Raw genomic sequence first — 11,940 nt, 5'->3', positions numbered from 1 at the left:
AAATAACCTCGTTGCTTGAGTTAGTTTTACTCTAAATGAGGTGACCTCTTCAACTTTACAAGCATTGGCTGGTGAAAACACTAATCACTCTGTCTAGGAAAAAACAGTAGCCTTCAGCTTAGAGTCGATGGGTGTGGCCCCTCTTCTCCTTCTGCCGGTGAATTCTTGGCCGTTGTGCTTGCACTTTTGTTTTATTATCCGACACTGCATCCTGTTTTGGTCATTACTATAGAGACAGCAAGAAACAATAGAAAACTTCTGAGCTGTTTTTCAGATGATGTTCCGCCCATTAGCTGCCTGCTAATGATTACAAAGACCCTAAAGGCGATAACATTTTACATAGTACCACATCTGACTGCTCAAGATGCCGTCAATTATGGCAACACCTAATGTTACCCTCAAAATTAAGAATATGTTTCCAGGACTTCTCTAAAAACACTGAAGGTGGAAGATATTTTCAACAAAAGACTAAATGAAATTTTAAAATAAAATGCACGACTCGTTTGAAGCAAAAATTTGAAAATAAAACTAATTTCCAACAGCGATGAAGTTGATATTCAAAATCACAACATTTCACACACCACCATCATTATTACCTCTGGGTTGTACAGCACTGTCTCGTGTTTATCTGTGAACCATGGAACTTATTTTTTTCATTTTCAATTTACCCTTTGAATTGAACTTTGAAAACAAGCACTGCTTTTCAAAAGTACTCATACCTTTTGAACTTTTTGTCAAATTACAACCTTACATTCAACGTACTCTTATCAGGATTTCATGAGAAAGACCAACACAACGTGAAGTAGAAGGAAGATGATACATTACAAGTTTTCAAAATTTTTTATCAACAAAAAGTTAAGATATGTGGCATGCATTTCTAACCCCTTTACTCTGATACTTCTATATTAAAGCCAATAAATAAACACATGTAAAGAACAGTAATTAATGTCTACCTGTGTGTAAGTTAATCCCCATCCTTATTATAAAACACAGTGGAGGCAGTGTAGTACCATGGGGATGTTTTTCTCTACCTGAGACTTAAATGTTTGCACAGAGTTTTATTCACTTTTTTATAGATAGTTGTCTATTATTACACACATGTTTACAAGAGTGTTTTGAATCCAAAGTGAAAGACAACATAAAGGCAAACGATCCCAAGTTCACTTCCTTGAACATGTCTTTCTGCGTCTCAGCCCTCGTGAAGATGGGATTTTAAGTTAAACAACTTTCTCCTAGGTTTCTTCAGATAGCTACCAGTTATTCTACAAGTCCAAGATTTCCTGATTGTGTTAGTCAAATGTGCAGTGACATCACATGGATGTAATATAAGGCTCCCATTGCTTGTGCCATTCGAGGGAGGACTGATCATCACTAAACAACCAACAAAGAACGCTGTGTCAGTCCTAAAGGAGAGCGATCGACTTTGCCCAGGAATCCTAACCGGTAAGTGTCAGCTGCAGCATATAATAGGTGATCAATGTCATGTTCACCATATAGCAAGAGCGCTGTGTTGTCTTTATCGTAACCTGAACCATATTTTTGTGGATCTTCTCTTATCACACCTGTTTGAGCAAATCAAGCGATGTTGTTTCTTCGGTCTGCAAGAGGTTGTTGGTTCCCTGGTGTTGAATTCCTGTACGTCTGAGTATGCTGCAGCAGCAGCAGAGCACATGGTGATCAAATGATCTCTTCAAGGAGCTTGAGACGAAATAATGAACCAGTTGTTACAGAGAAAGAATTTGCTTAAGGGAAGGAGTTCCCAACAAGTCGTAGAGTAGCTGAAAAACAACCAATAAAAGTTCATTCTTCTGCTTACTGACAGCAACTTTAACCCAAACTGAAGGAAAATAATACCATGATGTCTTCTGTGTTTTACTGCTATTCTGCTTTATTCTGTCTTTTGGGTGTTGTACCATGCATCTGGTTGTTAAATGGGGCTGTCAGATGAGAAGACAGCAGTCAGTCATATGTTTTCACACAAGCAGGGCATTGAGGACACAGGCAGGAAGCACACTCATGCTCCAGAATGATCATTGTTTATTGTGCTCTGCCATTTTTTCTGCTTACTGCTGCAATTTTGTGATTGCAAACTCATTTAGCAATTAGACAATGTCATGGAAAAGTTTGTGTCCTCCTTCCAGCTCCCTACTCTGGTCAAGGTTCTTCATCGTGAGCAGGAATAAAAAATACCCAGATGTCTGAGTGGAATGCTTAGTGACTTTAGTCAATATGCATTGATATAAAACAGTGACTGTTCCCTAAGTGACATGTTGGCAATTTTATGACAGTAAGACATGAGAGTAGTGGTAGTCCTTGCATGAATGGCACCCTGGTTGAGCCCGCTTGTGCACCATCCCCATGTTACATCCGATCATATAAAATGCAGTTTATTTTCCTTTCAAAAAAAACCCCCACTGAAATGGGAACTTACAATTACATATTTGAAGAATAAGAAACTGGGAGTCAAACTACATTGCTGTACAATGCAGAGTACAGCAATATTTTATGTAGACAACACCGGGGACGCCTACTCTCTATTGATCAGACATACGAATACACAACAGAAAACTGGTTTAGAAAAGCAAGTTTGCTGTTTGAGCCATATCACCCAAATCAAAAATTACCACTGCATGTGAGGAACACTATTTAGGATTTAATAAAAATTACAAATTCAAGGAGGATATTAATCGGTTTAAATGTTGTCACTGAAAAATTGTAAGGAACCGGAGTCAGATGAAACAGTAATAATTAAGAGTTGACAAGCCATCTCCTCGAAAACGTCTCTTGTGTTAATGAGAGAACACAAGAGATGAACTATACTATGAAAGTATAGTTCATAGTAAAGCATGAACTATACTATCCTCTTAAGACTTAAACCTGCAGTATGTAACTTTTATAAAAAAATATATTTTTTACACATTTCTTGAAACTGTTGCTATGTCATGACAACATGGTATGAGGCAGATAACCTGTGAAAAACATTGTCTGCCGCTGCCTTATCCCAGTGCTAACAGTGCTAACTAGAAACAACCAATCAAAGTTAGAAGGAGGGTCTTAGTGCTGTCTATCTTGATCGTGTACTCACTTCTCAAACCCTCCCTCTGCCTCTCTGTTATACAGCTTCTCCCCTTCAGCACAGACTGTTGTGAATGCTAAGGTTAGTTATCACAGCCTCCTATTCTTTTCTGGAACGGAGAGTTGTTTCTCTGCCATCAGCACATTTAGCAGTGTGTTCATGAGGATGATTGACAGCACCAAGACACTCCTCCTGGCTCAGATTGGTTGTTTTTGACTGGGAGCAGTGCATTTCTTCAGATGGCAATAGCAGCACATAGGAGGTGGAGGAGATTGATCTTTTCACTGATCATTCTGTTACATGAGTATGAGTATTTTAGTACATTTTAAAACAAGATCTTTTTGTTGCAAGGTAGCAGTGTCTTGTGTTGTTCTTTAGCACCCAAAAACAAGCAGGATGTAGGCAGAGTTAAGATCAAAAGTGGCAAAAAAGGGAACAGATGTAAAAAGAAAAAAGAAAACAAAGGTAATGGAGCCCAATGCACAAGGGAGGACAGATTACCAGAATAAAGCAGAAGTAAGATCTGCAGAGATAATCAAAAACTAAGAGTTAAATTCCTTGACCAAAATGACAAACCAAATCACAGAATTAGCACAAAATCAAAGTCCCAAGGAAAACAAAACTGGCATCTGGGTCAGAAAACAGACAAACTTCTCTAACCCCAAAAATTGGATTTAATTTTAGACTCAGTTCTTGATTAAAAACCAGCAGAATTCTGTCCTAACAGTTCAAGCCCAACATTTTGGTTAAGCCGAATGTTGAACCTAACATTCTGGGGACACATTTTTCAAATAAGAACAGCTTGAGTAAAACAGAGTAGGCAAGTAGTTTCCAAGTGCTTCCAGACATTTAGCATGTGAGAGTATAATTCACTGACTCTGTGGTCTAAGGGTAACTTTATTGTCCGTCTTTGCAGATCAATATGGGACAGAACCAGGAAAAAATTGAAGGAGAACAGGATATTGATGAGAACCTGGAAGAAACTAAGATATCTCAAGAATTTGGTTTGAATACTCATTCAGGTGAGATCACAGAGGAAGAAAGTTCATGTGACGACGAGGATGGGAAAAAGTCAGATGAGCCACACTGTTATCATCCGAATGAGAGGCCCAGCTATGAACCGACAATAACTTCCATTGAGAGGCACGAGTGTGAGAGTCAGTACACTGCAAGGGAGGTGAGACAGGGAGGGGCTGCAGAAAAGGAGGGCGGAGGTGAACAAGGAGGAGGAGGCTGGACTGCTCCTCTGTCTCCACATGAGACTGAAAAGAACCCAGACAGTACCTCAGGAACAGACAGGCTTAAAACAACACACAGATTATCTAAAATTAACAAAAGCAAGAGGAAAACTGCAGATCACCTTCGAGCATCTGCGAAGATCAGGATGGAGCAACAGGCGGAGGAAACTTCCACACAAAAAGATGACAAATCAGAGGATGCAAGCTCTTTTGGACACTCTGAGCAAGACTCTATGATGCTGAAGAACTGCACCTATGGAGCTCATACAGGAAGTGAGTCACTACTTGTTGTGGACCTGAATGACATTATTAGAGCTGAAGCTGGAAATGAGGAAATTAAGCTCTGCACAGGAACAGTTGGCGATTTAACTGAGAGGAAGGAACCGCCTCCAGCTCAGCCCCCACATCCTTTGGAAAACACTATCCAGAAAGAGTCTTTATTGTACATGAGCGATACCATTCAAAGGGTAACCCCAAAGGAGAAAACAGACATCAGTGAAAAAGAAGTAACACTAAAATATGTTTTGGGTGACTGCTCTTTAGCTAGGCCAAAGGTAACTAATGTGTGTGACCAGGAGACAGAGATGCAGCCTTCACTCCCTGACACAGCTGAAACTAATGATGCAATAACATCAGAGTCAGCACCAACTTCAGCCTTGGATACTGAGCCAAGCTCTATTCTAGAGAAGCTCCTGAAGAGAAACAAAACAGAGGCAACTCCATCTCTGGATAAAATAAAAGAGGTTTATACCGACACAACCGATGAGGAGAAGATCCTTAATTCCACATCAGCAGCAGCAGCATTAACCACCTGGAACAATCAGCCTAAAGGTGACACAAAAATGACTCCTAAGCAAACAACCTGATCCAAATCCTGCATTAAAAGATTCCCACGATGAGAAGATGGATGTGAAACAGACCGTGGCGGCTCAAATTACAACCTCAGATTCAGTTTGTTTTCAGCCTGCAACCAGCGGTGATACTACGTGTGATAGCTCACTAACTGAATCACATTACCCAGGAGCTAAGAACATCAATTCAAAAGATGATTCAGTGAAGGCAGATGCTGAGATAAGGTCAAACACAGGCCTCTCTGAGAGCATGTCTTCAAACAGCCCGCAATCAGCTGTTTTACATGAGACAACATCATGTGAGCAGAGTGGTGAGATCGTTGAGGAATCCAGACCTTCCTCGGCTGAGTTAACAGAGAACGGTGGGGAAATTAACTCCTCTAAGACACTTAATGAGGAGAAGACTGATGCCAATGGAGAACCTTCAGCAGTTAAGAGTGAAACCAAAACCAAAACATCTGGCTCTGACGGAGCAGATACTCTATTAGGAGACAGGCAGGTAGCAAAAGAGGGCCCTGAAGATGTGGCTGCACCACCTGCTGATGCTGGTGCACCTTTGGTTGATGGGTTGGTTATCACACAAGAAATCAGCCAGATCCCAGCCAGCACACATCTGGATCGCAACTCAGAAAATGTTCCAGCAGACGGAACTGAGAGAGATGGTGTCTCAATGAGAGACAAGTCCCAGAGCCCACCAAGACCCAGGCCTGTTTCTGACCTCATAAAAGAGACGATTCAGCTGCATGAGAAGTTGCAGCACCATGATCGACCCAAACTAGCAGAAGTTAAGTCTGCTGAGGAGCTGGCCCAGTCCGTGAAGGTGGCGCAGATGAAAGCAGCTTTTGATTCGCCTCAAAAATCCCCAGACAAGACAGTCGAGAGGAAGCCATCAGTGAGGAGAGGTAAGAGAATCCACATTAGGGTAACCACCATGCAGTGAAGGGGAAAAGTATTTTCCCCTTAACAGGTGTCTTGTTTTTATTTTGTTGTTGTTTTGTTACATTTAGATGCTTAAATTCATCACATTTTAATGTCACACAAAGTTAACCAGGGTACATACAGATTACAGTTTTCAAAGTAGAATTTTATCTATTAAGAGAAATTAATTATTTTTAATTTTTTTTTTGCCTGTTTATAAAAGTAGTTGCTCCCTAAACCTTTGGTTGCTCAATTCATGGCAGAAAGAACTGCCAACAGTCATTTCCAATGAAGAAACCTTTTAGTAAAAATAAAAAAATCACCCCTTTTTCTTGCCAAAAGATGGATTTAGGGCACAAAAAAAAACTTTTCAAGAGATAGCTCCACTTTTATTTCCAAAATGGTTTTATTTCAGCCATCTTCAAAGGTTTTTAGGCAACAACGGCCTGTTTAAGGTAATTCCACAGTGTTGTAGTTATATTTTGGACCAAACTTTGACTAGGCCACTTCAAAATCTTTGTTTATTTTGGAGCCTGTCTGAAGTGGACTTGCGAGTGTGTTTTGGACCATGTTCTTGTGGCAAAACCCAAGTGGGCTTGAGCTTATGGCCCCAATTGAAAGTCTGGCTTTCTTCTTCAGGATTTTCTGAAGCAGAATTAATTGTTTCATGAATGACTGCTTATTGTCCAGGTCCTGAAGCAGTAAAGCAACTCCAGACTACAAAAATCTATTTTTACTGTCAACGTTATGCTCATTTTCTGTAATATTATGTAAGCTCTACATCAGACGTAACAGGTCGCACACCTTCCATAAAACTTCAGAATCAAAAATATGTTTCTTGGCAATTGTGAGACAATCAGTCAGCAGTGTTGTTGGCCTTGTAACTCTGACTTTGTTGAATCATGAACACTAACTTTAACCGAGGCATATATGTATATATATATATGTATACATACATATATATATATATGATTTTTTTTCTCTTTTTTTTCTCATCTGCTTTGGAATATCTTCATATCAGAGGAGTCATGTTTTGACACATTGTAGCTTTACCCTGATTTAAGGTATTTCTTCATTCTACATTCAGTATAATCAGTCCTGGATGTGTCTTCTTAAATCAAACTCTGGTTTATTTTTCATCAAGCTGGTCTGATTTGATTTTTTTTTATTATAAATGTAATCATTATTTAAAAACTGATTTTGGTATTTTCCCAGATTATTTTTTGTCTAATATTTCAATTGTATTAACTGAAAAAAGCAAAACTGAAAAAAAAACTCCAAGGGGTCAAATATTTTTCACTGTGATTTTCTAAACATAATGATCTCAAATTCTGAGTTTTAAACTCTTCAAGTTAGTATTTTCCCTGAGTTATCCATTGGATTTAGGATTTTCATTTGATCACACTGATCACATTGATACCAAGAAAAGTACCTACATTAAAATGTCCAGGATAACAGATACATTATCTTAATAGCTGGACAAAAGGTCTGCTTTCTCTGTTTATGGAATGTAAATGGCTTGGTTCCCAGACTGACCACAATCACATACATCACCTTCCCAGCTAAAATGAAGGAAGTTAAAGAAAACAGATGTTGGATCTGCTATAAGGAGTCCATTTCACTCTGAATTAGCAGAATAACGCCATCTTGTGGGGCAATTTTGCCCTCAATAGAAAAGAGTTTCTCCAAGAAATGTAAACTCTTTTTATTATACGAGGTGATTTGTTGAATAAATAATAACATATGTGCTGTTGCTTTGCTTTTTTTCTTACTGGAAACAAGCCATGACCAAAATATTAATTTATTTACTTATTTATTTTTGTTGGAATTCCATTACTTTTTACAAAAAGCAATAAAGTCATCTGTAAAGAACAACTAATTTCACTGAAAAGACAATTGGTTGCTCTGCATATTGGTCACTTATAAAAAAAATTGTAAATGTCATCTTCTGCCTGCATCCCCTTAATTTGCAAATTTTATTGCTACGAATTCTCATTTACAGCTCAGACATGTTTCTCTTACTGGGCAGAATTCGAGTAAACAGTTTTTAAGGTATAATTTGTTTAAAAACATGTAAATAAAGAAGAAAAAACTAAAGTAGCTCCAACTTTGACCACTTGTGACGTCATCAGAGACGTGCTTGGGAGGTTTGCTTTTGGTTAAGTTTTTATTGTGAACAATTCACAACTAAATAGCAGAACAACGAAAAACTAACCATGACAGGCTGTTCTACACTGATAAACATGTACGCTATTTATACATTCATAGTAATTAAATATCGAAGGATCTAAAGGCGATATTAAGAGACGTTTTCGAGCCAAAAAGGTCGGCTCTTGTAAAACTGAGCAAAATGTTCCGGCTCCCGGAAAAGAGCCGCAATTTCCATCACGACAGAAAAAAAAAAAGAGAGCGAGCGTGAACTCCGATCCCTTCAATACGTAATGTCACTGATTGGCTGATGAAGCTGTCTGTCAAAGAAAATTGGGAACAGCATGACTCCTTATAAGGAATAAAGGGGCGGGGCTTATGACAGAGAGGCGAAAGAGCACAGAACTGCTTGTTGTGTCAGCAGCGGCTCCTGGTAGAGGGAGGAATAAAGTGGGATTCGCGTTTGGCTGTGTTCTATCATTTACCATTCAGGAATACCTTTATTTCCCCCCTAGGAAGGTGGGTAATATGTTGTTTTGTTTTAGTGTTTTTGTATGTGTATTCTTATCTTGCGTTGGAACTAGTGCTCTTCTTTTCCTCCTTCTAACCACAGCAGTCCAGACAGGAAAGTGCATGCGCTAGCTAAAATGAATCAGGACTAGTCGGTTTAATGGGAACTGTTTCTTAGCTAGCGGCGGCCTTTAAAACGGCTATCGTCAACCTCTTTGAGAAGTTCCCAATCAAAAGGCAGATTAATTACATGTCTAGGTGCAATGTTTGTGCTCCCTTTGACAACTCCTGAAGGTGAAATGTGCTGCTGTTCGTTATTGAGCGGGGTGGGGTAGGCTAACCGTAGTGCGGCAGCAAAACTTATCTCCGGAACGACATATCCACACATAGACCGAGGTGCAGTCAGTCCAACCGCGCCCTGGCCCCTGGCTTTCTCTCCTAACTGAACAATAGCTTCTCCGTACAGAAATATGCAGTGGTCAACTCTCGTACTTTCCGTAGACCGTTAGAATGAAATCAGATGTCCTCAGTAAAATGTCTCCGTCGAGATGCGTACTTCGGACTTGACCCATTAACACCGTGGTTTATAGAAGGGAGGAAGGGTGACCGACTTCACGTCTGCTTTCCCAGCTGGATACAAACACTACATCCTCCACCGGCTCTGCTTCTTTTAGTTATCACACGTGGAGAATTGTCAGTGTGAAATCCTTTGGGGTCCGTCTGTCTTAATCTCGCTCACTGAGGACAGACAAGGGAAATGTATTGAGTTTGCGTCTCGGTGAATTCCTGATTATTCTTGAGGGAGTTCAGTTAGTTGTAGTTTTCTGAAACAAGCTCAATCAGAAGTGATAAATATTTGATTTTAAGTATCCTAATGTGATCAAATCAAGCTAAGATGATGGTTTAGCATTTACATTTTATGCTAAGGCACTTAATCTCTGTCATTAAATTGTTCACGTTTTTATACTCATTCTTGACCAGTTTAATTCTTTTATATTCTTTGTTTTGTTTCAGATGTACAATTAGAATAAGTGGCTGACACAACATAATTGCCTCCTGGAATCAATAAAGTATTCTGATTCTCCAGAAATTTATGGCGGGAAATTAATTCACCTGTAAGGTGTTGAATGAATGAATGAATGAATGACTGGCCTAGCAGTCGTAGATTCTTTAGTGAAGTATGTCATAGTCTTCATTTTTTGCATGTTTCTTGTCCACAAGTGTAGGATAGTTTAGTCTGTAACAATTGGTTAGACTACCAGAAAGATGTACTTTTGCCTTTTTAGCTGAAATGGGTTACTACTCTCTCCAGTATTAATCTAACCCTTCCTGAACGTTGCTGTGAGTTTCAATGGAGGTGACGGCTGACCGAGAGGGCAGCCGGGGGTCAACAGTAGTACAGCTGTGTTTGGATTTGTTAGCTGTTTCAGACACGGCCGTCTCTACTGGTTATGGTGCGGCACGAAGCCTTTAGAAGTGCACAACCTGTCTTCCTATGGCTTTGTGGACTGAGGAAGTGGGTCAGGAAGCGGAGGCAAACCAAACAGAAGATGTAATGGAGGGCTTGGTCCTGTGGACTGCAGCATGGTGTGGGGGCTGTGGTTAACTTTTGAACTCATTTAAGAATTGACATGATACTGATGTGTGTGTTTGTCATACGTGCGTGTGTGTGTAAAAAATTGCATAACAAGGCACTTTATTAAAATAACAAAACCTCTGTCTGCTAGAACATGTTCTTTGGAAAGATGTCTCGTCATCATAGATTAAATTCTTCAAACATGTATGACATACCTCAGGTGGTGTCCAGTCTTGTCTGATTTTATCTCGACTGTGTTGAAGAAGATTCAATGGAGGAAATATTATTCAAAATGTAATGTTAATGTTGCATGCTGTGTTTTTTTCTTAATCAATAGGAGAAATTTATTTTTGTTTTTTTAAGCACAAATAAAAAGAAACAGCTCGTGAACAACAGACTCGGCTGCTGTTTCCTGTTAAGACCTTGTAGATTAGGCGGATCTTAATCTGCTAAATTTTTACACAGCTTGCAGAAGATGAAACTTTATCAAAATATTTGCACGACTAAAAAATACAGCTACAAGATACATCAGTGTGTCCAATAAATCAACTGCTTGGATGAAATATTTGGAATGTTGTATTATTTGGGCTGCAATGTTTTAGAACTCTGATTGCTAATAAAAGCCACTTGGATGGTCCGTTACTGTCACCTCTGAAATGGATTTCAGTGACAAAGATCCTAAAGTTGACAAAATGGTGGTGATATCAGTACTTTGGTGAATGTGGGTTAGTAGCAAACAGTATCATCATTGCATTTTTCAGCAATATTTTTTCTAAATATTATGCAGCCTGTATGAAAACTAATCAGGAGAATATGGCTGCATTTAAGCTAGCTTTTTTTATTCCACTGTTGAACATGTTATTGGACTGGTTTTAGTTTCTTTTATTAATTTCTTTTAATGACCCTTCACTGACTGTTCTGAAGCGTGTGTTTTGTTTTAATGCTGTCGTGATGTCCAGGATAGCCTTGTAAATTAGATTTTTAATTACAATGGGTCTTTCTGACATCAATGTAGACAATATTTTTGTCACGTAGGTATTTACATGTTTGACACAATGTCTCTAGTGAAGCATAGAGGCCATGCTGCATTGTGAATGGCTGAATCATCTCTGATTCTTGTCCTCTTTCAAGCCTCGCAGTTCAGGCAGGTGCAAAATCATTTCTTGCATTGTCTCCCACCAAAACCAGTGACAAGTGTTGAAACGGAGTGCTGTTTTGTGCATAATTCATTAGGGGAAGGGGGAAGTGGCTGATCAGGAAGAGGAGGCGACTGCTTTGTACTCAGGACTTTTTTTTTTTTTTTTTTTAGGATCTAAGCTGTAAGCAGGCAGATGTTCTACTTACGTGGCTTTTCATACAGTTGCAACTTGATACATGTGCACACACTGTTACCGGCAAAAAACACGACCTTTTCCTGTTTTGATTGGTTTTGCATTACTATAAAGTGATCCTTGTAAACCAGGGCTTAAGTAGGATAAGAAGTTTAAGATTTAGTTTTAAGTCTCTCAATGCAGAAAGTTGAAGTGAGAAAGGAGGGGATTGAGCTTAAACCATAGTCAGTTTCACACTAAACTTCCAGACCTTATCTAGTCGATTTTTTTTTATGTCTGAACCGAAGGAGTC

The 11,940-nt window shown here is 39.2% G+C and overlaps 2 protein-coding genes across 3 annotated transcripts in view; both read left to right on the top strand.

Moving 5' to 3' along the window:
• Nucleotides 1-1,265: 1,265 nt before the first annotated feature.
• Nucleotides 1,266-5,208, top strand: LOC116729527 (uncharacterized). The gene is made up of 2 exons (XM_032578144.1): nucleotides 1,266-1,443; nucleotides 3,993-5,208. The coding sequence occupies exon 2, from the start codon at nucleotides 3,999-4,001 to the stop codon at nucleotides 5,178-5,180; it is 1,182 nt and encodes a 393-aa protein (XP_032434035.1). The 5' UTR covers nucleotides 1,266-1,443; nucleotides 3,993-3,998; the 3' UTR covers nucleotides 5,181-5,208.
• coro1ca (coronin, actin binding protein, 1Ca) overlaps nucleotides 5,096-11,940 on the top strand; it is a 31,836-nt gene continuing 24,991 nt past the window's right edge. Inside the window, exon 1 of one of the 2 annotated variants that reach the window (XM_032578141.1) lies at nucleotides 5,096-6,067. In XM_032578141.1, the coding sequence (XP_032434032.1) occupies nucleotides 5,218-6,067 (850 nt within the window). In that variant the 5' untranslated portion in view covers nucleotides 5,096-5,217. Of the gene's footprint in view, nucleotides 6,068-8,616; nucleotides 8,751-11,940 lie in introns of those variants that run through there. The other variant, XM_032578143.1, reaches the window with a different exon arrangement.

This window comes from Xiphophorus hellerii, chromosome 12 (assembly GCF_003331165.1).
Source record: "Xiphophorus hellerii strain 12219 chromosome 12, Xiphophorus_hellerii-4.1, whole genome shotgun sequence".
Lineage (NCBI taxonomy): Eukaryota > Metazoa > Chordata > Actinopteri > Cyprinodontiformes > Poeciliidae > Xiphophorus > Xiphophorus hellerii.
This window is presented reverse-complemented; position numbering and strand designations above follow the sequence as displayed.